Source organism: Somniosus microcephalus, chromosome 30 (genome assembly GCF_052327205.1).
Source record: "Somniosus microcephalus isolate GS21.2 chromosome 30, FLI_Smic_1.0, whole genome shotgun sequence".
In the NCBI taxonomy this organism is placed as follows: Eukaryota; Metazoa; Chordata; class Chondrichthyes; order Squaliformes; family Somniosidae; genus Somniosus; species Somniosus microcephalus.
This window is the reverse complement of record NC_141016.1, coordinates 13550504-13577168: the sequence shown is the minus strand read 5'-3', so window position 1 is coordinate 13577168 and position 26665 is coordinate 13550504. Positions and strand designations below refer to the sequence as shown.

Genomic DNA, 26665 nt, shown 5'->3' with positions numbered 1-26665 from the left:
GATAAACCCAGCAACTACAGGCCAGTCAGTTTGACCTCGGTAGTAGGGAAGCTTTTGGAAACAGTAATCAGGGACAAAATATTTCTCCATAAACCAACATCACTTAAAAAGATTATCTGGTCATTTTCACATTGCTGTTTGTGGGAGCTTGCTGTGCGCAAATTGGCTGCCGAGTTTCCCACATTACAACAGTGACTCTGCTTCAAAAGTACTTCATTGGCTGTAAAGCGCTTTGGGACGTGCGGTGGTCGTGAAGGGCGCTATATAAATGCAAGTCTTTCTTTATTTTCTTTAAAATGAACAGTCACTTGGACAAGTGTGGATTAATTAAGGAAAGCCAGCATGGATTTGTTAAAGGCAAATTGTGTTTAACTAACTTGATTGAGTTCATTGATGAGGTAACAGAGAGGGTTGATGAGGGTAATGCAGTTGACGTTGTGTACATGGATTTCCAAAAGGCGTTCGACAAAGTGCCACATAATAGACTTGCCAGCAAAGTTGAAACCTATGGAATAAAAGGGACAGTGGCAGTATGGATATGGAATTGGCTAAGTGATAGGAAACAGAGAGTAGTGGTGAACGGTTGTTTTTCGGACTGGAGGAAGGTACACAGGGGTGTTCCCCGGGGGTCGGTTCTAGGACCACTGCTTTTCTTGATATATATTAATGACTTGCACGTGGATGTACAGGGCACAATTTCAAAATTTGCAGATGACACAAAACTTGGAAGTATAGTGAACAGTGAGGAGGAGAGTGATAGACTTCAGGAAGACATAGACAGGCTGGTGAAATGGGCGGACATTTGGCAGATGAAATTTAACGCAGAAAAGTGTGGAGTGATTAATTTTGGTAGAAAGAATGAGGAGGACATATAAACTAAATGGTACAATCCTGAAGTGGGTGCACGAACAGAGAGACTTGGGGTATGTGTGCACAAATCGTTGAAGGTGGCAGGGCAGGTTGAGAAATCAGTTAAAATGACTTACGGGATTCTGGGCTTCATAAATAGAGGTATAGAGTACAAAAGAGTGGAAATGATGATGAACCTTTATAAAACACTGGTTCGGCCTCAACTGGAGTACTGTGTCCAATTCTGGGCACCGCACTTTAGGAAGGATGTGAAGGCTTTAGAGAGGGTGCAGTAAAGATTTACGAGAATGATTCCAGGGATTAGGGACTTCAGTTACGTGGATAGACTGAAGAAGCTGGAGTTGTTCTCCTTAGAACAGAGAAGATTGAGAGGAGATTTGACCGAGGTGTTCAAAATCATGAGGGGTCTGGACAGAGTAGATAGAGAGAAACTATTCCCATTGGCAGAAGGGTCGAGAACCAGAGGACACAGATTTAAGGTGATTGACAAAAGAACCAAAGACGACATAAGAATAAACTTTTTTACGCAGTGAGTGGTTAAGAACTGGAATGCACTGCCTGAAAGGGTGGTGGAGGCAGATTCAGTCACGGCTTTCAAAAGGGAGTTGGATAAGTACCTGAAGGAAAGAAATTTGCAGGGCTACGGGGAAGGGGCGGGGGAGTGGGACTAGCTGGTGTGCTCTCGCAGAGAGCCGGCACGGGCTTGATGGGCTGAATGGCCTCCTTCCGTGCTGCACCCATTCTATGATTCTATGATTCTATGAACGTAGGCCTAGTCTACTCAATCCCTCCTCATAGGACAATTCCCACACCCCAGGAATCAGTCTGGTGAACCTTCGCTGCACTCCCTCTATGGCAAGTATATCCTTCCTTAGGTAAGGAGACCAAACTGTGCACAGTACTCCAGGTGTGGTCTCACCAGGGCCCTATATAATTGCAGTAAGACTTCTTTACTCTTATACTCCAATCCTTTTGTAATAAAAGCATAACTATGCAAATAGTTGACCCATCCTTTACAGTTTTTAGTTTATTTTCTTAAGAACATGGTAAGCAGAGTCTTATATTTACATCATCAAATACCAAAGCACAGAAAATCAGAAGGACGTCAACGTTCTGAAGTTTAGCTGTTGAGGTTGATGGCCACAGAATGTTCAGAGTTGTATTTTCTTTTAAAACTCAGCAAGGACCACTTAAATGTTTATCTTTATCCTCCTTTGTCTTTTTTTTTGTTCTTCCAGACTAGAGCTTGCCGCACAAAGGTCCGTCACTTGCGGGGCTGTCTTTCTAGGGTGAGTGAGGTGCTTCGAGATGTATGTTGGGTATAGCCGAGCGGGCGACTGTACTAATGACATTCCGACTCATACCCGGCTCCATGGTGCCGGGTTCCGGTTCTTCCTGGAGGGCGGTCTCATACCGCTTGTGTATGTGAAGAGTCTGATGTGCTTTGCAGTACCCAACCAGCGGCTGATCGTAGTTGTAAAAGGCTGTGATGTTCATGGGCAGAGGCGTCTGTAAGTAAAAAAAAACAGAAGAGCATTATTACAGATACCCCAGCTGATCTTGCGGGCAGAGGTGAGGTTTTGTTAGCAATAGTAAATGCTTCAAACTACTTCAGTACAACATGTATAAATGAAGTAGGAGAATCATAGCACAGAAGGAGGCCATTTGGCCCATCGTGCCTGTGCCGGCTCTTTGGTAGAGCTCTCCAATTAGTTCCACTACCCTAAAAATATATGACCCGGAACGTCCACGGGGTTGCGATCCCGACAGTTACCCTGTGATCACTCCCGCTGCAGAACTCCACCTGTTGAGATTAAATAAAATTTGAATAAAGGTGGTGACATGAATCTTGCCATTCATGTAGAAATGATGTATGAAATAATACTGGGCGGCCTGCTGGTGGCGCTGTCCAGGGAGAGTATAAATACTCGGACATGGGCCCAGCTTGCTCAGGACATTTTGTAAACAGGAACTAGTGAAGGACACAACTAGATCTCCATGTTGTGAAACAGTTGATTAAAGCCTTGTTTAATACTCTGACCAAGTGCCGAGTAGTTTTCTTACGTGATGGGGTATCCGGACAGTAATTTGTCTGATTCAACCACAAACTCTGTTATCAGGAGGCACTGACTTAAGCTCAGAGGAGGGGAGAGTGAACAGATGGTTTAGCATTATTGACTTCACACACAGTTGGTGACTGTGGCTGCCTGGGGAGTCTGATAGTGCTGGAAAATTGGGTTTTCAAAGATGCATTACAACACAAAGATAGACTTTCATTTATATAGTGCCTTTCATGACTCCAGTATATCCCAAAGTGCTTTATAGCCAATGCAGTACTGTTGTAATCACGGTGACCGTTGTAATATAGGAAAAGCAGCAGCCAGTTCGCGCACTGCAAGCTCCCAGCAAACGGCAATGAAATAATTTACCAGATCATCTGTTTTTTAGGTGCTGGCTAAGGGATAATTGTTGAGTCTGTGTGTCCCAGTTATGTTTAGGATCAATCACTGGACACAGACAACAAGAATAACTTTTAACAGGTCTTTACTATTCGGAGGTCAGGGCTGAACTGCCCAGCAAATCCCTACACAACACATATATACCGGTGTGGTCACCACCGGTATTACAGTATTACAGTATACAGCAGCCAAGAGAAAGTAGTACATCTCTTAAGGTAGTTCTCTTAAGGTGGAACAGGTTACATACACCACAATCCTCCCTTTTTAGCTGAACAGTTATATCCCCATTTAACATAACATAATAACATATATATATACAACTTCATGCAAAACAGTTCAAAGATTCAGTCTCTGAGGAGGCCTCCTGATTCGAGTTGGATAACGCCTTTCAGGGGTCTCTGATTCTCGTTGCTGGGGTGACTCATCTAGTTGGTCTCTTATGGATTGGACATCATCATCAGGTACATTCACTTCTGAGGTAGATGCTTCAGGTTCACTAACTTCTTCCACGGTTGTCTCTGCCGTAACCATGGGTTCGACCCTTGTTCTCGATTCTACCAGTTGGTCAGCATGACGCTGTATTACATTTTCACCAATATCTACCGTGTACATCAGGGGTCCTTGTCTGGCCCGAATTGTTCCAGATTGCCATTTCTCGTTTTTATAGTCCCGGGCTAACACTGGTTGTCCTATTTCGAAGCTCCGAGTGGTCTTGTTATTTATATGCTGGAACTGTTTGTTTTCAACTTCCCTCCGCACATTTGGTTTTAACAAGTCCAACCTGGACCGCAACCTCCTGTTATAGAACATCATGGCAGGACTTTGGTTTGTCACTGCATGAGTGGCGTTTCGATATGCCAGTAGGAATTTGTCCACCTTGTGTTGTAGTGGAATCTGATCTTCGCTCATGGCCTTTATTGCTTTTTTAAACGTTTGTACAAATCTCTCGGCCAACCCGTTTGTAGCTGGATGATATGGGGCAGAGGTATAATGTTTCACCCCATTCTTCTTCATGAATCTCTGGAATTCTTCTGACACGAACTGCGGTCCGTTGTCTGAACATATTTGTTCTGGCAATCCATTTCTTGCAAATATCGTTCTTAACACCGCGATCGTCTTTTCCGAGGTAGTGGTAGTCATCTTAATCACTTCTGGCCATTTAGAATGTGCGTCCACCGCAATTAAAAACATGGAGTCCATGAATGGACCAGCAAAGTCAATATGTACATGTTGCCATGGGGTTGAAGGCCATTCCCATGGATGCAGCGGTGCAATCGGAGGTGCATTTTGCACTTTTTGGCACCCTGAGCAGCTTTTCGTCAGCTCCTCTATCTGTTGGTCGATACCCGGCCACCACACATAAGCCCTAGCAAGGCTTTTCATCTTGACTCCCCCCAGATGACCTTCATGCAGTTCCTTTAGAACGCTCTCTCTTAACTTAGGAGGAATAATCACCCTTGTTCCATACATCAATGTTCCTTGACAGACGGACAGCTGTTCTCGTCTTGCTGAGAATGCCGGTAACAGTGGATCACCATGTGCTGGCCATCCCTTCACTGTCACTTCGTAGACCCTGGACAGTGTCGGGTCGTTCCTGGTTTCTCTTTCAATACTTGCATTGGTGACTGGTAAACATTCGATGATGGTCGAGTGAAATAACTCAACAGGGTCAACCGTCGGTGCCTCCTCCTCTGTAGGTAGTGGCAGGCGCGACAGCCCATCAGCATTACCATGCTGCTTTGTACCTTTGAATTCTATCTGATATTGATGTGCCCCTAGGAAAAGGGACCATCTCTGGAGTCTCTGTGCTGTCATCACCGAAACACCCTTCTTAGGGTTAAAAATGGATACCAACGGCTGGTGGTCTGTCAGAAGCGTAAACTTTTAGCCCTGCAGGTAATGATTAAACTTCTTTACTCCCCACACAAGGCTGAGAGTCTCCCTATCTATCTGAGCATAGTTGCGCTCAGCGGAGGTCAATGGTCTGGATGCGAACGCAACTGGCCTCTCCTGGCCATTTGGCAACTTGTGTGAGAGTACTGCCCCAATACCATATGGAGAAGCATCACAAGCCAAACGAATAGGCAGCGTTGGGTTGAAGTGAGCCAACACTTCCTCTGAGGTGATCAATGCCTTGCTTTTGCGAAAGGCCCTCTTACAGTCCTCGCTCCACTTCCATGGTACTCCCTTCTGCAAAAGAGCGTTCAGCGGGTGCAGCACCGTGGATAAATTTGGCAGAAACTTATGGTAATAGTTAATCAACCCTAGAAACGACCTCAATTGGGATACATTATCTGGAGCGGGAGCCTTCACAACAGCTTCGATCTTGTCAGGAGACTTATGAAGCCCCTCCTGATCAATGACATGACCACAGTACGAGATCCGCTTCTGAAAGAATTCACATTTCTGGCGATTAACTCGAAGACCATATTCTTTCAATCTGGTGAGCACCAGTTCCAAGTTTGCAAGGTGTTCCTCGTCATCATCTCCTGTAATCAGAATATCGTCCAGGTAACATTGTGTACTTGGAATTCCCTGTAATACCTGCTCCATGGCCCTCTGCCAAATTGCTGGAGCCGATGCCACTCCAAAAACCAGTCTATTATACCGGTACAAGCCTCTATGCGTGTTGATCGTGAGATACTGGCATGACTCTTCCTCAACTTCCATCTGTAAGTACGCCTGCGCCAGGTCTATCTTGGTGAAGTGTTTCCCGCCAGACAACGAAGCGAAGATATCCTCAATCCACGGAAGCGGATACTGCACCGTGTGAAGAACCGGATTAACAGTGATCTTGAAATCTCCACAGATGCGAACCTTCCCCGGTTCCCCCGGCTTGTTGCTCGATGAACGCTTCATGACGGGGACAATGGGCATGGCCCACTCACTCCAGTCTACCTTAGACAGTACTCCTGAACGTTCTAGCCCTTCCAGCTCAGCTTCCACAGCAGGTCGTATTGCATAAGGTCTGGCTTTGAAAAATTTCGGGTTTGCATGTTCTTCAACCTTGATGTTTGCCGTAATTCCTCTCAGTGTTCCCAGTCCCTGTTGGAACACCTCTTTAGCATCGTCCAATATTCTGGACAATCATTTAGGTTTGACATCTTTTGTACCGGAATCTACCGTTAGTGCTTTTAAGGAATGCCAGTCCATATTTATTTTCCTAATCCACTCCCGTCCCAGTAGTGGTGGACCTCCCTCAAGTAGCACATATAAGTCCATTCCTCGGCTTTCTTTGCCCTTGTGGACCACCTTTACCTCTATTTTCCCGATGGGGTATACTCTTTGCCCCGTGTATGTTTTCAATACAATCTCCGTATCCCGTAGGGGAATATGTGGGAATAACCTTTTATAATCTTTCTTATTCATGACCGTCAATGCCGATCCAGTGTCCAATTCCATCTTCACTTGGACTCCTGCTATCTGAAGTGTGACCCAAATTGTTTGGAGGTCTGCTTCCTTACCAACATTGTGTACTCTTAGACTACCCAGTTCATTACTGCTGGAGTCTGAATTTGACTTCTGTTCGTTCGGACTGTTCTCTGTCACCTTGTGTACCTTTCTGTACTTTTCCTGCGGTGACTTTTTGTTGCTGGTCTTCTTTCCTGACCGGCATACTTTAGCTATGTGACCAAGCCTGCCACATTTTCTGCATTCCTGATTTTTGAACCAGCACTGGTTCTGATCGTGCATTGTCTTTCCACAACGATAACATTTTACTGTACTCAAGACCATTTGATTGGTGCAGAGTTCCGGTGACCATAGCTGCATTTCCGCAGTGCCTCTCGCTGCGGCTTCTTGCGATGCTGCAATAGTGACAGCTTTATCAAGTGTAAGATCATTCTCCTCAAGCAGTCGCTTTTGTGTTCCTTCTTTTAACAATCCACACACAAATTTATCTCTCAGCGCATCTGCTAGTCCTGTTCCAAACTGACAGTACTTCGATAGCTTACGTAGTTCAATTAAAAATTCAGCGTTGTTTTCGTCTTTCAACTGCGTTCTTCTGTAAAATTTAAATCGTTCCGCTATCATCAGCGGCGTGGGGTTTAAATAATTTTTCAGGACAGTAACAATATTCGCGAAAGTCTGATCCGTCGGTTTATTTGGTGATAGAAGGTGCTTCAATAGCCCGTATGTCTTCGCACCCATTGAGCTTAATAAGGTTAGTGCTTTCTCATCATCTGGTACCTTATTTGCTTTACAATAAACTTCCATGCGTTCTACATACGTGGTCCAATCTTCGATATCACTATCAAAGGTATTAATGCTCCCATGTTTAGGCATCCTTGCAAGTTTTTAAATTTTTCTTTTTCTCAAAATGGCGGCTTCCCGCGCTTGTCTTCTTCCCCCGCCTACTAAAATGGCGGCTTCCCGCGCTTGGCGGTCTTTCCCACGCTCGTCTTCTTCCCCCGCCGACTACAATGGCGGATTCCCGCGTTTGCCTTCTTCCCCCGCTGGCTGCAATGGCGATTGCCTTGCTGCTGCCGTTCTCGCCTCCCCAGCGGTTCTCACTCCCCGACGCTGCTTTGCCTCGCAGCCCCGCTTGCTTCGTGGTCAGAATTCTTTTTCTTTTTAACCCGGGTTCTCGATGCCTCCCGTGCGATGGTGCTCAGCAGGATGATGAGGGCGGATGCCTCTTCTCGACGCCCGTTTTGAGGACGAAGCTGCCTTGGATGTAAAATTGCCGCAGGGTAAGATCGGACTCGTCGCCACTGTTGAGTCTGTGCGTCCCAGTTATGTTTAGGATCAATCACTGGACACAGACAACAAGAATAACTTTTAACAGGTCTTTACTATTCGGAGGTCAGGGCTGAACTGCCCAGCAAATCCCTACACAACACTTATATACCGGTGTGGTCACCACCGGTATTACAGTATTACAGTATACAGCAGCCAAGAGAAAGTAGTACATCTCTTAAGGTAGTTCTCTTAAGGTGGAACAGGTTACATACACCACAATAATGGAGGTTGATAGCGCTGGCAAATTCAAGAGGAAGCGATGAAAGAAGCAACTGAGGCTTTTCCGAGATGCAGTAAGACAGAAAGAAAGCTATAGGGCCTTTCACGACCTCAGGGCCTCCCAATGGAGCCACTGAGAGTGCTGTGCCTGTGGTAAATGTTCCAGGAACATAGGAACAGGAGGAGGCCATTCAGCCCCTCAAGCCTGTTCCGCCATTCTATGAGATCACGGCTGATCTGTGTCCTTACTCCATATACCTGCCTCTGGCCCATATCCCTTGATAATTTTGATTAACAAAAATCTATCAATCTCCGATTTAAAATTAACCATTGATTGAGCATCAACTGCCGTTTGCGGAAGAGAGTTCCAAACTTCTACCACCCTTTGTGCGTAGAAGTGTTTCCTAATTTCACTCCTGAAAGGTCTGGCTCTAATTTTTAGACTATGCCCCCTAGTCCGAGACTCCCCAACCAGCGGAAATACTTTCTCTCTATCTACTCTATCTGTTCCCCTTAATATCTTGAAAACTTCGATCAGATCGCCCCTTAACCTTTTAAATTACAGGGAATACAACCCTAGTTTGTGTAATCTCTTCTCGTAACTTAACCCTTGAAGTCCGGGTATCATTCTGGTAAACCTACGCTGCACTCCCTCCAAGGCCAATATATCCTTCCTAAGGTGTGGTGTCCAGAACTGCTCACAGTGCTCCAGGTGTGGTCTAACCAGGGCTTTGTACAGCTTCAGCATAACTTCCACATTCTGTTAGCGGCTCCAGAAACCCAGCACTCAGCTTCATTTAAGTTGCAACAGCAAGTGGTTCTTTCCCCCAATCACTCCTGATATGTCCTTTGCATAATATTCATTCAGTAACAGTGCTCAAATGATTTTTGACATTTTTATTTTGCAGGTTTCTGACCATCTTGTGATATAATGTGCACCACTCCACTCCACAGCCCCTCATCAGTGCCACTAGCGAATCGAATTGAATGAATCTTGAGCGGCCAGTGGGTTATCGAGAATAATTTAAACTGAGGGGTTTGGATCGAGTAAATAACTGTTTCCACTGGCGGGTGGGTCGGTAACCAGAGGGCACGGGTTTAAAATAATTGGCAAAAGAGCCAGAGGGGAGTTGAGGAGAAATCTTTTTAACGCTGCGAGTTGTTGTGACCTGGAACGCGCTGCCTGAAAGGGCGGTGGAAGCAGATTCAATGGTAACTTTCAAAAGGGGATTGGATAAATACTTGAAGATTGGGAGAAGGGGAAGTGCAACGATACCTGGGTGTCCTTGTGCTCCAGTCGCTGAAGGTAAGCATGCAGGTGCAGCAGGCGGTTAAGAAGGCAAATGGTATGTTGGCCTTCGTAGCGAGAGGGTTCGAGTACAGGAACAAGGATGTCTTGCTGCAGTTGTACAGGGCCTTGGTGAGACCACACCTTGAGTATTGTGTGCAGTTTTGGTCGCCTTATCTGAGGAAGGATGTTCTTGCCATGGAGGGAGTGCAGCGAAGATTCACCAGACTGATACCTGGGATGGCAGGAATGACATATGAGGAGAGATTGGGTCGATTAGGCTTATATTCGCTGGAGTTTAGAAGAATGAGTGGGGATCTCATTGAAACTTATAAAATTCTAACAGGACTAGACAGACTAGATGCAGGAAGGATGTCCCCGATGGCCGGGGAGTCCAGAACCAGAGGTCACAGTCTAAGGATAAGGGGTAAGCCATTTAGGACAGAGATGAGGAGGAATTTCTTCACCCAGTGAGTGGTGAACCTGTGGAATTCTCTACCACAGAAGGCAGTGGAGGCCAATTCATTAAATATATTCAAGAAGGAGTTAGATATATTTCTTAAGGCTAAAGGGATCAAGGGATATGGGGAGAAGGCAGGGACAGGGTACTGAATTTGAATGATCAGCCATGATCTCATTGAATGGCGGAGCAGGCTCGAGGGGCCGAATGGCCTACTCCTGCTCCTATCTTCTATGTTTCTATGAATAGGAAAAATTAGCAGGGCAATGGGGAAAGAGCAGGGGGAGTGGGACTAATTGGACAGCTCGTTCAAAGAGTCGGCCACAAAGCATGATGGGCCGAATGGCCTCCTCCTGTGCAGTAAGATTCTATGAGACCATGAACTATCTCACTGCCAACTTCACACTACCTTGGCTGTAGTGATTGCGAATTGAACGCGCCTTTAATATTGATTCGATTTTCAACTCATTATCCACAGCCCATCTCCAAAGTGTATCCTTTCAGCATTTCAGTGGGCTAAAAATGGTGGATGCTGGATTTAAACAGCAGCTCCGTTCACAGATACAAAGAGAATACGCGCTTATCATTTCATAGGCAGCCCAAATAGGACATTCCTGCGGCCTTGAACCACTTAAGAAATCAGTGTGTGGTCCACTGAGTTTTCGAGGGGTTCCGTGCTGGTTAATCTTTTCGTGTTCTTTGCCTCAATCTTTAAGATGGAAGTTGGACTTTGTGGGGCATGTGGAATCCTGCGATCTAAAGCGCTGTGAGACACGTGCATTATTATCTGAGGTTTGCACTCCATTGCCGAGCAGTAACTTCTCATTCGCGATGTTCAGAAAGGATTGGCCCTGAAATTACTGGCGTACAAAAAGTTTGACACCTTGGTTAAAATCCCATCTCAGACGATTGTGGGGAAGGCATTAGCCCATTCACTTTACGATAGCAAAATATTGCGGATGCTGGAAATCCGAAATAACAACAGAAAATGCTGGAAAAACTCAGCAGGCCAGGCAACATCCGTGGAGAGAAATTAGAGTCAACGTTTCAGGTCGAAACCCTTCTACAGAACTGAGAGAAAAGGCAGGAAATTAAACAAAAGGTAGTTTGGGGGTTGGGAAATGGGGGAGGGGATGAAAGAAGAGACATTAAGAGATAGTCAAGGTGAGACGAGATAGTAATAGGACAGGTAAAGAAACAGACAATGGCTCTAAATTAATTCACTTTAAATGACTTACCACCTCCGCTACCAAACTTGGGGAGTTCTGGCTTATTGCATGAGAAGTGTTCATGTGTTCAGAGCCTATCACACAATTTCAGAATCATAATTTCTTTGTACCTACTGAGAGGAAAGAATGATGTGGACTTATGTAGCACCTTAGCAAATGGAGGAAATACCTCCAGTGCTTCAACAACAATAACTTGTATTTATATAGCGCCTTTAACACAGTAGAAGGTCCCAAGGCGCTTCACAGGAGCGATTATCAAACAAAATTTGACACCGAGCCACATCAGGAGATATTAGGACAGGTGACCAAAAGCTTGGTCAAAGAGGCAGGTTTTAAGGAGTGTCTTAAAGGAGGAGAGAGAGAGGCGGAGAGGTTTAGGGAGGGAATTCCAGAGTATGGGGCCCCCTAGGCAGCTGGAAGCACCAGATCATGGCTTACCGTGAAGTGTAATGACTGTTATTTAGGGAAATGTGGCCGCCATTTTGCACACAGCACGTTTCCACATACAGCTAAAATGGATGAATGACCTGACCACACACTCGCACCGACAGGACCTCAGCGCAATGGGCCTCGGCGTCTCAATTAAAAGAAATAAAAGCAGTTTGTGGGTTATAGTATGACTGGCAGCAATGGAAAGGAAGAACTCGCACTTATGTAGCGCCTTTCACGACCACCGGACGTCCCGAAGTGCTTCACAGCCAATGAAGAGCTTGTTTTTGAAGTGTAGTCGCTGTTGTAAGGTAGGAAACACGGCCGCCAATTTTGCGCACTGCACATTGGAAGAAGAGCGGGGCGGGGAGTTCTTGCCCCGGTGTCCTGGGGCCAATATTTATCCCTCAAACCAACATCAGCAAAAACAGGTGATCTGTTTATTATCACGTTGCTGTTTGTGGAAGCTTGCTGTGTGCAAATTATTTCCCACATTACAACAGTGACTGCACTTCAGAAGTACTTAATTGGCTGTGAAAGCGCTTTGGGGCGTCCTGAGGTCGTGAAAGGCGTGATAGAAAGGCAAGTCTTTCTTCTTTGCTGTTCTCAGCATTGTCTCATTGATATGCCTCGATACTGGTCTGGTAACGATATTCCTACTGCGCTTTAGTTTCAGCACGGAGAAACACTTCAGTTTTTTCTGGGTGCGATTGCCAGATCAGGGGGCGTCTTTCAGCAGAGCGCTGAAGACCACCCTGAACAGGATTGGGACTGAGCAAACTCATTTTGCACCAATACCTTACAGCCAGCAGCGAGAGAGACAAGACTTTCAACCTTGGTGTCATAGTTGACCCTGAAATGAGCTTCCGACCACATATCCGCAGCATAACAAAGACCGCCTACTTCCACCTCCGTAACATCGCCCGTCTCCACACCTGCCTCAGCTCATCCGCTGCTGAAACCCTCATCCATGTCTTTGTTACCTCTAGACTTGACTATTCCAACGCACTCCTGGCTGGCCTCCCACATTCCACCCTAGGTAAACTTGAGGTCAGCCAAAACTCGGTTGCCCGTGTCCTAACTCGCACCAAGTCCCGTTCGCCCATCACCCCTGTGCTCGTTGACCGACATTGGCTCCCGGTTAAGCAGCGCCTCGATTTCAAAATTCTCATCCTTATTTTCAAATCCCTCCATGGCCTCGCCCCTCCCTATCTCTGTAATCTCCTTCAGCTTCACAACCCCAAGAGATATCTGCGCTCCTCTAATTCTGCCCTCTTGAGCGCAACCATTGGTGGCCGTGCCTTCTGTTGCCTGGGCCCTAAGCTCTGGAAATCCCTCCCTAAACCTCTCCGCCTCGCTACCTCTCTCTCCTCCTTTAAGACGCTCCTTAAAACCTACCTCTTCGACCAAGCTTTTGGTCACCTGCCCTAATTTATCCTTATGTGGCTCGGTGTCAAATTTTGTTTGATAATTGCTCCTGTGAAGTGCCCTGGGACGTTTTACTACGTTAAAGGTGCTATATAAATACAAGTTGTTGTTGTTGTTGTTAGTATGGGCGGTGGTGAGGGGGGTGGGGGAGGTAGTGTGGGTTTTAACCCTGTGTCCTAGACAAGAAGTGACAATAACGAAGCCATAACTAAAATCCACTGAGAGACTACGACAGGACCAGGTGAAGAGACGCAAGGCCGATAAACCATGTCGTTACATTACCCATCATCCTTCACCACAAAGTGCTTCAGGCTTGGAGTTAAAAAAAAAATTAATTTTTAAATATCTCTCAGAATCAGTGAATTACACTTCAATAACAATATACTCCTTCAGCATAATCTGGCAATTAATAATGTTTTATGAGCTATTAATTTTTTATTGCTAATCTAAGCATTCATGCATATCATCTAGTGTCTGTCATCTTTAATTAAATATGCCAACTGATTTTTCAATTAAAATCTAATTGACGTTTGAGTTTTAATTGGATTTTTAGTTTCTTTTATCGGTTTAACGGTAACATGAGAAAAAAACAGAAGTTGTTCTCTTCAAAGAGCAAACCTACATGATATTAACCACTTAAATGCCCTCATCTCTTTTTAAAAAAAGGAAGACTTGCATTTATATAGCACCTTTCACGACCTCAGGACGTCCCAAAGCGCTTCACAGCCATCGTCCACCCTGCATAAACTTGAGCTCAACCAAAACTCTGCTGCCTGTGTCCTAACTCGCATCAAGTCCCGTTCACCCATCACCCCTGTGCCCGCTGATCTATAATGGCTCCAGGTCACTCCATGGCCTCGCCCCTCCCTATCTATGTAACCTCCTCCAGCCCTACAACCCTCCGAGATCTCTGCGCTCCTCCAAATCTGGCCTCTTGCGCATCCCTGATTATAATCGTTCCACCATTGGCGGCCGTAATGCGTTACATGTGAAGCACTTTGAGACATTTATGAGAGTCATGTTGAGACGCCGCACAAATGCAAATCTTTTTCTTTCATTCTTGTAAGACTTTTGGCAAAGAAAAATGTGTAAACCTAATTCTCATCTTTGTGTTCAAATCCCTCCATGGCCTCACCCTTCCCCTATCTCTGTAATCTCCTCCAGCCTTACAAACCTCCGAGATATCTGGCCTCTGGCGCATCCCCGATTTTAATCGCTCTACCATTGACGGCCGTGCCTTCAGCTGCCTGGGTCCTAAGCTCTGGAATTCCCTCCCTAAACCTCTCTGCCTCTCTACCTCTCTTTCCTTCTTTAAGATGCTCCTTAAAACCTACCTCTTTGACCAAGCTTTTGGTCACCTGTCCTAATATCTCCTTATGTGGCTCGGTGTCAAATTTTGTTAGTTAACGTTCCTGTGAAGCACCTTGGGACGTTTTACTACATTAAAGGGTCGACATCAATGCAAGTTGTTGGGGGAATAATTGGGTTGCTTTGTGCCTCCCGTTAGCGCCCTGGCAACGTTAGCGCCCCCAAGGGGAGGCATCACCAAATCTTTCCCCTGTTGTCGCTGCAGTGACATCAGCTGGAAAGGATGAGTGGGTGGACGTTGCGTTGGCAGGACTGGGCACGGCTGTGACCACTCCCCATCGGCGGGGGGTGCGATTAGCTTGTTGGCGCTCAGCATCTAGTTCCACGCATGAGGTACGGCCACATGAGTGAGGTGCTGGGAGGCCTTCTGTTGATCATGCGGCCCAGGATTTTCCTGTCACCTGAGAGAAGAGGGCATAAACCTTATTCCAAACTATTATCTTCCCACTGATGCCAACTGATTTAAAGGGCCATGCCACTCTCGTGAGCAATTAATCCTTTTGGGTGGATTCAGTCCATGTCCAGGTTTAATGCAACATTTTTACTTTTTTAGAAAAAAAAAGATCGGAGGCTCAAATGTCATTTCTGGTTTTGAGGTAGGAATCTGTAATCCCATCAACACCCACCTCCCCCCTACCAACCCCCCGCCTAGTTATCTGCCTTTTCCTTGCTTCCACGCCTGTCCTGAGGTTTGGTTTCTGGGTCACCGCTTGCCTCCTGTACCGCACCCAAATGGCCATTTTTCACCCATCAGTCTAGACGGAGAGTGTTGGCAAGCAATTCCACCATTGGGGGAATCACAGCCAGACTGGATCTTGACCTCTAGCCTCATTCCTAGAAGTGCACTTTCTACCAGATCTCGTAAGAACTTAAGAAATAGGAGCAGTAGTAGGACATACGGCCCCTCGAGCCTGCTCCGCCATTCAATAAGATCATGGCTGATCATTGACCTCAACTCCACTTTCCCACCCGATCTCCACATCCCCTGATTCCCCTGGAGTCCAAAATTCTATCGATCTCTGTGTTGAATATACTCAACGATTGAGCATCCATAGTCTTAAGAGCATAAGAACATAAGACATAGGAGCAGGAGTCGGCCATACGGCCCCTTGAGCCTGCTCTGCCATTCAGTAAGATCATGGCTGATCTTTGACCTCAACTCCACTTTCCTACCCTATCCCCACGTCCCTTGATTCCCTTAGTGACCAAAAATCTATCGGTCTCTGTCTTGAATATACTCAACGGCTGAGCCTCCACGGCCCTCTGGGGTAGAGAATTCCAAAGATTGACGATGGGCCGAATGGCCTCTTTCTGGGCTGCAGGTTTCTATGATTCTCTGATACAGGCTGGCACATGGAGGCCGGCCTTTTGGGCAAGGTATTAGAGGGCTGAGGGCAGCAGTGGAGAGACACTCCAGCGTCTGCAGGATGGAAGGGGAGCAAGTTGGAACGTTGCTGTTTTAAGAATTGATGGTTGGGTGGGCGGGTGGGAGATTTTCGGCATCTGTGTCCTGGTGTGCTCTGAAACAACATGTCGAATAACTGTGCACAGACCTCTACCCACCTATTAAAATTAGTGGGCGGAAAGCCGTGGGCTAGAGATGCACAGATTCCCGATACCCACTCGGTGCCTGCAGAAGTGAAACATCGCCATGGAGATATTTCTAAAAGGCTGACGATTGTTTTCCTTCAGTTTGGGGGAAATTTTATCGACAGCAGCACTTTAAACTGAGGCTTAGTGCCGCAGTCACTGCTGACCTTCCACTACACAAAATTACATAGAAGAGACAGCACAGAAACAGGCCATTCGGCCCAACTAGTCTCTGCTGGTGTTTATACTCCGCACGCGTCTCCGCCCATTCCATCTGCCTCGCCTCAGCCTCTCAGCATATCTTTCTATTCCCTTTTCTCTCGTGTACTCGTCCAGTTTCCTTTTGGAAGCATCTAAGCCATTTGCCTCAACCACTTCCTGTGGTAGCGAGTTCCACATTCTAACCTCCCTATGAGTAAAGACTTTTCTCCTTATTTCCCTATGGGATTTATTTGTATTAGCTTGTATTTATGGCCCCTAGTTTTGGATTCTCCCACAAGTGGAAACATTCTCTCCACATCGACCCTGTCCAACCCATTCATAATTTTAAAGACCTCTATCATCAGGTCTCCTCTAAGTCTTCTCCTTTCTAAAGAAAAACCTGTTCAATCTTCCCCGATAGCTGTAATCTCTCAGTTCCGGTACCATCTATGTAAATATTTTTTGCACTTTCTCCAGTGTCTTCTATGTCCTTTTTATAATATGGAGACCAGAAGCGTGCACAGTACTATAAATGCAATCTGACTCGGATCCTATACAAGTTTAACATAACTTCACTTCTTCTTAGGCAGTCCCTCGGAACCGAGGATGACTTGCTTCCACATTAAAAATTAGTTCTCAGGTGACTGATGAGTCCAATGCGGGACCTACGGTCTCTGTCACAGATGGGGCAGATGGTGGTTGAAGGGGCGGGTGGGTGGGGTGCTTGGGTTGACGTGCGCTCCTTGCGCTGCTTGCGCTTGGCTTCCGCTTGCTCCCGGCGAAGAGACTCAAGGTGTCCGGCGCCTTCCCGGATGCTTCTCCTCCACTTTGTGCGATCTTGGGCCAGGGATTCCCAGGTGTCGGTGGGGATGTTGCACTTTTTCAAGGAGGCTTTGAGGGTGTCCTTGAAGCGTTTCCTCTGCCCACCTGGGGCTCTCTTGCCGCGTCGGAGCTCTGAGTAGAGCGATTGTTTTGGGAGTCTTGTATCGGGCATGCGGACGATGTGACCCGTCCATTGGAGTTGATCGTGCGTGGTCAAAGCTTCGATGCTGGGGATGTTGGCCTGAGCGAGAACACTGATGTTGGTGCGCCTATCCTGCCAATGGATTTGCAGGATCTTGTGGCGGCAGCGTTGGTGGTATCTCTCCAGTGCTTTGAGATGCCTGCTGTACATGGTCCATGTCTCTGAGGCATACAGCAGGGCGGGTATCACTACTGCTCTGTAGACCATGAGATTGGTTCCGGGTTTGAGGTCCTGGTCTTCAAACACTCTCTTCCTCAGGCGACCGAAGGCTGCACTGGCACACTGAAGGCGGTGTTGGACTTTGTCATCGACATCTGCCCTTGTTGACAGTAGGCTCCCGAGGTATGGAAAGTGGTCCACATTGTCCAAGGCCTTGTCATGGATTTTGATAATCAGGGGGGGCAGTACTGTGTGGCGGAGGCAGGTTGGTAGAGGACCTTTGTCTTACGGATGTTTAGTGTAAGGCCCATGCTCTCGTACGCTTCAGTGAAGGTGTTGACGATGGTTTGGAGTTCGACCTCCGTAACTTCACTACTTTTAAATTCTCTACCCCTAGAAATAAATCCCAGTGCTTTGTTCGCACCTTCTCCTTAATGTGGTTTGCAGAAGTTGCCTGGACCCTGACGCAATGATTTCCTACTTCTAATAAAGCGATGTTTTATTTCCTCTGTGTTGTGATTGCTAAAATTTAATAACATGTAATGAACTGCTAATACATCACTCAGGACGTTGGGCACTCCTCAGGCACCGGTGCTTTCTCTGTACAAGATTCGATTACCAGCCGTGATGTATAGATAGTTTGATTGCTAGAAGCGTGATATTGGGGTAAATTTTATGAGCTAGCACTTCCATTCATTTAAAAGAACAGCAAGTCGTACAGGCTATAACTCAGAGCGCACTGACCGCCGCGTCCAGGCTCCTGATATGGATAGCTCTCTGCTGAGAATGCTAAATTGTGGAATTTACCCCACTGTACGTCAAGACATATTTTGTGGATTACTTTGACTTTAGGAATCCGGAGGCCGGGAGTTACTGTGCAGCGGACTACAAACTTTGTGGGAGGAGGCTCGTGCGGAACATAAACTCCAGCCCCTACAATCCTCTGAGATCTCTGCGCTCCTCCAATTCTGGCCTCTTGTGCATCCCCGATTTTAATCGCTCCACCATTGGCGGCCATGCCTTCTGTTGCCTGGGCCCTAAGCTGACGTATGAAGCGAGATTGTGTCGATTAGGCTTACATTCGCTAGAGTTTAGAAGAATGAGAGGGCATCTCATTGAAACTTATAAAATTCTAACAGGACTAGACAGACTAGATGCAGGAAGGATGTTCCCAATGACGGGGGAGTCCAGAACCAGGGGTCACAGTCTAAGGACAAGGGGTAAGCCATTTAGGACTGAGATGAGGAGGAATTTCTTCACCCAGAGAGTGGTGAACCTGTGGAATTCTCTAACACACAAGGCAGTTGAGGCCAACTTATTAAATATATTCAAGAAGGAGTTAGATATATTTTTTAAGGCTAAAGGGATCAAGGGATATGGGGAGAAAGCAGGGACAGGGTACTGAGTTTGGATGATCAGCCATGATCTCATTAAATGGCGGAACAGGCTCGAGGGGCCGAATGGCCTACTCCTGCTCCTATCTTCTATGTTTCTATGATTCTAAGCTCTGGAATTCTCCCCCTAAACCTCTCCGCCTCGCTCCCTCTCTCTCCTCCTTTAAGGTGCACCTTAAAACCCACTTCATCTGCCCTAATATCTCCTTATGTGGCTCGGTGTCAAATTTTTGTTTGGTAATCGCTCCTGTGAAGCACGTTAAAGCCATTATATAAATACAAGTTGTTGTTGTTGTTTTAGGTAGCAGGTCGTCCTGGGCAGTAGCGCAGGACAGGCGGTGCTTAATCGGCCGCCTGTTATAATCCCCGCCTGATATTCAGTTTTGTTGCAGTCAATAGAATCGAATATCGGGCGGGGCGTATAACTGGCAGCTGATACGATACCACCCGTTTCACAATATCGTGCAAGATGATTTTCTACCCCCACGTGTTTGTGCTGCATTTCTTTGTCCTCCAAGACAATAACCCATTTAAAATACAGCAGTAATTTACAAAGCGTTACAAAGTAGTTACAGCACAGAAACAGGCCATTCGGCCCAACCGGTCCAAGCCAGTGTTTCTGCTCCACACGAGCCTCCTCCCACCCTTCTTCATCTAATCCCATCAACATATCCTTCTGTATTGATTTCTTTGTGGGTTCAATGACGAGACATTTATGAAAGAGAATGACTTTTAATCTAAAGCTTGTTCAACTCTTTTAACAGCATTTACAGGAGACATCATGCTAGTGATGCATCTAGAACGAAACGAAACTGAAACCAAACTAACTGCCTTGCTTGTCTCGGTCACATGCCCTCTGCTGGTCAGGCACAAGCAATCAATCAGGCAACTATGCTGGTAAGACATGATAATCAAACAGGCAAATAACATCACTATTTGCTGATATCATTACATCTCCTTTTCTTAAAACAAAAGTATTTTACTTTTAACTAACAACATGTTTTCTTTGTATTAATCTGCATTTTAACTGTAACACTTCATGAACTTACATTATCATTATCATGATCAAGGTTTTTTAACCTTGCTTTGTGTGTTCACATGAAATATGTCAATACACTAGAACTTGAAGAAAGAATAAGATAACATTACTTCCTTCTATAACAATAGTCCTTAAATTTGCTCAATGAGTCTCTCAGGAGGCTTCATGTGTCTTGAGGATTTTCTGATTGATTGTCCTTGAATCTGAGTTGTTGCCTCAGATGATTGTTTCTCAGCTGTGTGATCAGGTTGTTCAACAGTATCAGTCTCTTGACCTGCTGTGGCTGGTCCCATGAGAAGATCTCGACGATTTCTTCTCAGAACAGCACCCTCATCTGTCTGAATGGTGTATGATCTTGGTTGAACGTCACTCAGGACAGTTCCCTTCTGAGTCCATGAGTTTGTTTTGTCTTTGAACCTTACTTGGTCACCAGTGTGGAGTTCAGGTAGGTTTTGTGTTCCTCTGTCATAGTAGTACTTTTGCTGTTCTTTCTGTTGTTCTTTGAACTTCCTCACTTTCTCCCCCTCTTTTGTTTTCAGGAGGTTCTCCGGGATGGGTAGGTTTGACCTTAGCCGACGTCCCATCAGGAGTTGGGCTGGTGACATACCACACTCGAGCGACGTTGTGCGGTATACAAGCATGCTCTGGTAGAAGTCAGTTCCACTGTCTTTTGCCTTGTACATCAGTCTTTTCACTGTGTTTGCGGGCTCTCCTGGGCCAACAGCTCTGGACAACGTGTCTGCTGTATACATCAGCTTACCCGGTGTGTACGCAACATTCAGTTCATCATAGACTGTCTCTCCTTCGCTTTCCACAACGAGGACTCTCTTTACCAGGTTCAGTCTCTCACAGGCTTTTAAACCTAGTATGGCTTGCACATCCTTTGGCACCACGATTAATGCTAGCGTGTGCTCTCTGTCCTTGTGTGTTACTTTGACAATGCATCTTCCTTTCACCGGTATATCAGTACCTGAGTATCCTGTCACTTTCACTTTTATTCCATGTATCTTTGGTCTGGGTCTAATTTTCTTAAAATCAGTCTCTGATATCACATTAACTTGTGCTCCAGTATCCAATTTAAATGGAATGTGTATGTCATTCACTTTTAGTGTCAACATCCAGTCTCTTTCTTCTTTTTTGTTTTCAGACACAACATCTACATTGAACTCCTCTATCTCGCTTTCATCTACTGTATGGACCTTGCTTTGTTGCACTTGGTTCTTACAGCAACGGGCAAAATGGTTGTTTTTGTTGCAACAATTGCACGTTTTACCATATGCTGGACACTTTTTTGGTGGATGCTGTGTACCGCATCGACTACATGTCTTTCGATTGTCCCTTTCATTTTCGTTTGCTGGCCACGCCTCTTTTTTCACATTGGCGCTCTTTTTGCTAAATGGTTTATGTCCGTTCATTCTCACTGCATCCACGTTGCAGCTATTGTCACTGAACAGCTCCTTTGCCTGCAACTTCACAGTCTCTGTAGCCCTACACAGTGCTATGGCTTTTCCCAGGTCTAGATCTTGCTCTCTTAGCAGTCTTTCCCTTAGACCATTATCTGGAATACCACACACCAGTTTGTCTTTTATCAGCGAGTCTGTCAGTCCCCCAAAATCACACGATTTGCTTCTGTTTCTCAGTTCAGTCACATACTGATCAATAGTCTCTCCCGTTTTCTGTACACATGTGAAAAATCTGTGCCTCTCAAACGTCACGTTACGTTTAGGTATGCAGTAGGCCTCAAACTGTTCCATTATTTTATCTAGCTTCATTTTGTCTCCATCAGCAGCGAATGTGAAGTTATTATACACCTCCAGCGCTTCATCACCCACGACATGTAAGAACAGTGACGCTTTCATTTTATCACCTTTCTCGTCAGCTCCGATTGCTGATAAATACAACACCAAACGTTGTTTGAACCTCCTCCAATTTTCAGCCACATTACCTGTCAACTGAAGCTTCGCCGGTGGGTGTAAACCTTCCATTTTTTCACTTCGTTAGCTATTCTCCAATGGTAAGCAATGATGTTCTCTTTTGGCTTGCTAATTTGTGGAGAGCTGATTTAACTTCAGATTTTTTCTCTTCATCTCTTTCAATCACTTCTGACACCATGTATTGATTTCTTTGTGGGTTCAATGACGAGACATTTATGAAAGAGAATGGCCTAGAAATTGAGTTCTGGCGCTGCCAGGGCTTTAGCGCCGGAAGTTAGTGCCGGAGCTAAGTCGCGCTGGTCGGGCCCAAAATTCACTGGTTCTGCGCCCAAACGGCTGCCGGCGCTGCTGAAAGCTGTTAGCGCCTGAAAACTGGCGCTATGTGCTGAATTTCGGCGCTATTCCGGTGCTGCGGCGCCCGCTGCGGTGCGGCAGGTTCGGGAAGTGCAGGCCTCCTCCTTCCCTTAAGGAGGAGCTGCCTGCACCCGGCCGCGGCCCGCGATAATCTTATTAAAAATGAGCCCGGCACCTCGGACAAGTGCCGGGCTTGCTTCTGTTCCGGGGGGGGGGGGGGGATGTCCGGGGGGGGAGCTGCGGCCAGGCGGGCGGCGGGAAAGCGGCCGGCCGCCGCGGGGCCTTTAATGCGCCGGCGCAAACTTGTGCAAGGCACCTCTGCCAGAACGTTGCTTGCGGCTGCCACGGGCGAGGCGGCCGCAAGTCAATTTCGGCGCTGGGGCCCGTCACCACGGCAACCGGGACGCTGCGCACACCGATGACGTCATCGGTGCCGGCGCAGCGCTACCGGTCTACCGCGGCGGAAGGGCCCCAGGCAATTTAGGCGCCGGCGCCAATTGCAGCGCTAGGCCCTCTAGCGCCGCAAAATCGGCGCTAAGGGCACTGAATTTCTAGGCCAATGACTTTTAATCTAAAGCTTGTTCAACTCTTTTAACAGCATTTACAGGAGACATCATGCTAGTGATGCATCTAGAACGAAACTGAAACCAAACCAAGCCTTGCTTGTCTCGGTCACATGCCCTCTGCTGGTCAGGCACAAGCAATCAATCAGGCAACTATGCTGGTAAGACATGATAATCAAACAGGCAAATAACATCACTATTTGCTGATATCATTACACCTTCCAGCCTATAAAAATGTAGAATTTTTCACAAAGAAGGGCACTCGCCCTATCAGGCTTGTGCTGGCTCACTCCATCTGACCTATCTACTGGAATCCCATTCGCCTGCACCTTCTTTGTGCTCTTGCAGGTACAGCAAGCAATTAGCAAGGCAAATGGTATGTTAGCCTTTATTGCAAGAGGGTTAGAATATAAGAGTAAGGAAGTCATGCTGCAATTATACAGGGCTTTGGTGAGACCACACTTGGAGTACTGTGTTCAGTTTTGGTCTCCTTACCCAAGGAAGGATATACTTGCCTTTGACAGGGTGCAACGAAGGTTCACTAGATTGATTCCTGGGATGGGGGGATTGTCCTATGAGGAGAGATTGAGTAGAATGGGCTTATATTCTCTGGAAAAGAATGAGAGGTGATCTGATTGAAAGATATAAAATTCTTAGAGTGCTTGGCAGGGTAGAGGCTGAGAGACTTTCCCCTGGCTGGAGAGTTTAGAACTAGGGGGGTCACAGTCTCAGGATAAGGAGTCGGCCATTTCGGACTGAGATGAGGAGAAATTTCTTCACTCAGAGGGTGGTGAATCTTTGGAATTCTCTACCCCAGAGGGCTGTGGATGCTCAGCCGTTGAGTATAACTCAAGACTGAGATCGATAGATTTTTGGATACTGAGGGAAGCAAGGGATAGGAGGATAGGGCAGGAAAGTTGAGTTGAGGTAGAAGATGAACCACAATCTTATTGAATGGTGGAGCAGGCTCGAGGCACCTTGTGGCCTACTCCTGCTCCTATCTCTTATGTTCTTGTGTTCTAACTGTTTGTACAACTCCCTCTTATATGGTGTGATTGATTGGACTTCAATAGCCACTTGTGGTATTGTCTTTCCTCTTCAAATAACCCTTTGCATGAAACATTCCTCCTAACCTCCCTCATTATTCTTTGAGAGCTAACATTGAGCTAATGCCCCTTTGTTACTGATTAACCTACCAGTGGGAATAAGCTTTCACTATTTACTCTCCCAAACCCTTTCATCACTTTGAACGCTGCTATGGAATCCTCTCCCTAACTTTCCCTGCCGCAGAAGCGGTAAGTTTTTCAAAATCTCATTATAACTATATTCTCTGATCTCTGATTACATCCTAGTGAATCAATGTTGGTCCGTTTCCATGGCTCTGATATTTTCTCTAATGATGGTTTGCCTCAAACTGTACACAGTTCTTGAGTTGAACTTTTGGGGGCAGAGGTGAGATTTTCGCACAGTGCAGAAATAGAGGCTTTGATGCTTCAACCCGCTTCAGTACAACATCTATAAATGAGGCGGGAGAACTTGAGATTAAATAAAATTTGATAAGAGGGTCTATCCTAACAGTAATTTTGTTTGATATAACTACAAACTCTGTTACCAGGAGGCACCGACTTAAGCTCTGCAGAGGGGAGGGTGAACAGACGGTTTAGAATTAACAACTTGACGCAGATGTTTGCTGAATGTGGCTGTTGCTGCCTGGGGAGACAGTGGAGGCTGGTAGTGCTGGAAAATCGGGCTTTCGAAGATGCAGTTTAGCAGGGCAGTACTGAGGGAGTGCTGCACTGTCGGAGGTGCTATTTTGGATGAGACATTAAACCACGATCCAGTCTGCCCTCTTACAACACTATGCGATGAAAAGCAGGGGTGTTATCCTGGTGTCCTGACTAACATTATCTTTCAACCAACACCTAAACATCAGAAGATCTGGTCATTTATTTCATTGCTGTTTGTGGGAGCTTGCTGTGAGCGAATTGGCTGCTGTGTTTCCTGCATTACAACAATGACTACACTTCAAAAAGTATCTCATTGGCTGTAAAGCGCTTTGGGACGTCCTGAGGCTGTGAAAGGCGCTATATAATCGTCAGTGTTCTCGTTCAGGCCAACATCCCCAGCATCGAAGCTTTGACCACGCTCAATCAGCTCCGATGGTCGGGTCACATTGTCCGCATGCCCGATACGAGACCCCCAAAACAAGCGCTCTACTCGGAACTCCGGCACGGCAAGAGAGCCCCAGGTGGGCAGAGGAAATGCTTCAAGGACACCCTCAAAGCCTCCTTGGAAAAAGTGTAACATCCCCACCGACACCTGGGAATCCCTGGCCCAAGACCGCACAAAGTGGAGGAGAAGCATTCGGGAAGGCGCCCAACACCTCGAGTCTCTTCGCCGGGAGCAAGCGGAAGCCAAGCGCAAACAGCACAAGGAGCGCACATCAACCCAAGCACCCCACCCACCCACCCCTTCAACCACTGTCTGCCCCACCTGTGACAGAGACTGTAGGTCCCGCATTGGGCTCATCAGTCACCTGAGAGCTCATTTTTAATGTGGAAGCAAGTCATCCTCGGTTCCGAGGGGCTGCCTAAGAAGAAGAAAATATAAATGCAGGTCTTTCTTTTGTTTCTTTCATAATTGGAAACCCCTCTAACATGTTTCCCTGTAATTCCCTCCATTCTAACAAAATCAGCCCGTCAGTGGACAATATAATGCCTATTGTCTCAGATGTTCTATAACACTACAGGAAACTCTTTTTTATCCGGCACCGATGGGACTGGCGTGGTGCCAGTTTATCAAAAAGTCCGGATTACAGAGAGGTATAGTAAAAGGTACGAGAGCCCCGCACACAGCAACAAATCCAGGCTTCCCTGTTGCTTAGCAACAGGTGCAAGAAGCCTGGCCACAGGCCAAGCGTCCCTGTTGCTTAGCAACAAGAGCAGGAACCCCCGATTACACAGCCAAGAATCAAAAAACGGCCACTAATATGAAGAAAAACTTAACTGAACCTACTCCTGAATTTTGCTGGTTAACCGAGATTTCCGGTTGTTTGGGTGCCGGTAAATCGGGAGTTTCCTGTATATACTGGAGCTTGAGTTCCCAGTCTTAGCCAGATCACTGAAAGTAGAACAGCTTTGGTGGGTACATGGAGGCAAGTCACCTGCACTTCCTGTATCTGCACCATTGGTGATACATTGCATGACGAGACTAAAAAGGTTAGAGATAGTTTTTTTTCTTACAGTAAATCCGAGTTTGATCCATTCAGCATTGCTGCAGGATTTACAGTGTGCTCCATGGGACTTCTTGGTCACCATTCCAAAAAATGAATAAATCCCATCTGATCCTAAGGGACATCTTCTCGGTGAAGATGCTCAATTTCAATTAGCCACGGGTCAGTACGTTAAGCTGAATATGACAGCACTGCAAAACGGGGCAAGTTCTTCATAAGCCTATTTTAAGAATTGGTTTAAGAATTAAAAAAAGTCTCATTCAGGCATCTAATGAATGCTGAAACAATTCAAATTTAAAAAATATTCTCTGTGGAAACAGTTTGATGTGTTCCTACAAAAAACAAATTCAAACCTACAAATCAAGCCCAGCTACAGATAAGCTCACTACGCTAAGGTCTGACTTACTCCATTGTGACAAGAGTCCTGTCTTTGCACAGAGCAGCAACTGGTAGAGTTGGACAAAGCTCATTGTCAACTTGAGCATCTACAAGTGCACTGCCCAGGGAGGGGTAATAGCTTCTCCCTGTTCAAGTCCGACTCCAGAGATTTGAGCACACAAATCTAGGCTGGCACTCCAATGCAGTACTGAAGGAGTGCTGCACTGTCTTTCAGATGAGGCGTTAAACCAGGGGAGTTATCCCCGGTGTCCTGGCCAATATTTATCCCTCAATCAACATCACTAAA

General features: G+C 46.3%; 1 protein-coding gene across 1 annotated transcript in view; it reads right to left on the bottom strand.

The window, feature by feature from the left end:
* Positions 1-1882: 1882 nt before the first annotated feature.
* LOC147097924 (leucine-rich repeat transmembrane neuronal protein 4-like) overlaps positions 1883-26665 on the bottom strand; it is a 448233-nt gene continuing 423450 nt past the window's right edge. Inside the window, exon 3 of the mRNA XM_085970848.1 lies at positions 1883-2379. Within this exon, the coding sequence (XP_085826974.1) occupies positions 2155-2379 (225 nt within the window). The 3' untranslated portion in view covers positions 1883-2154. The remainder of the gene's footprint in view (positions 2380-26665) is intronic.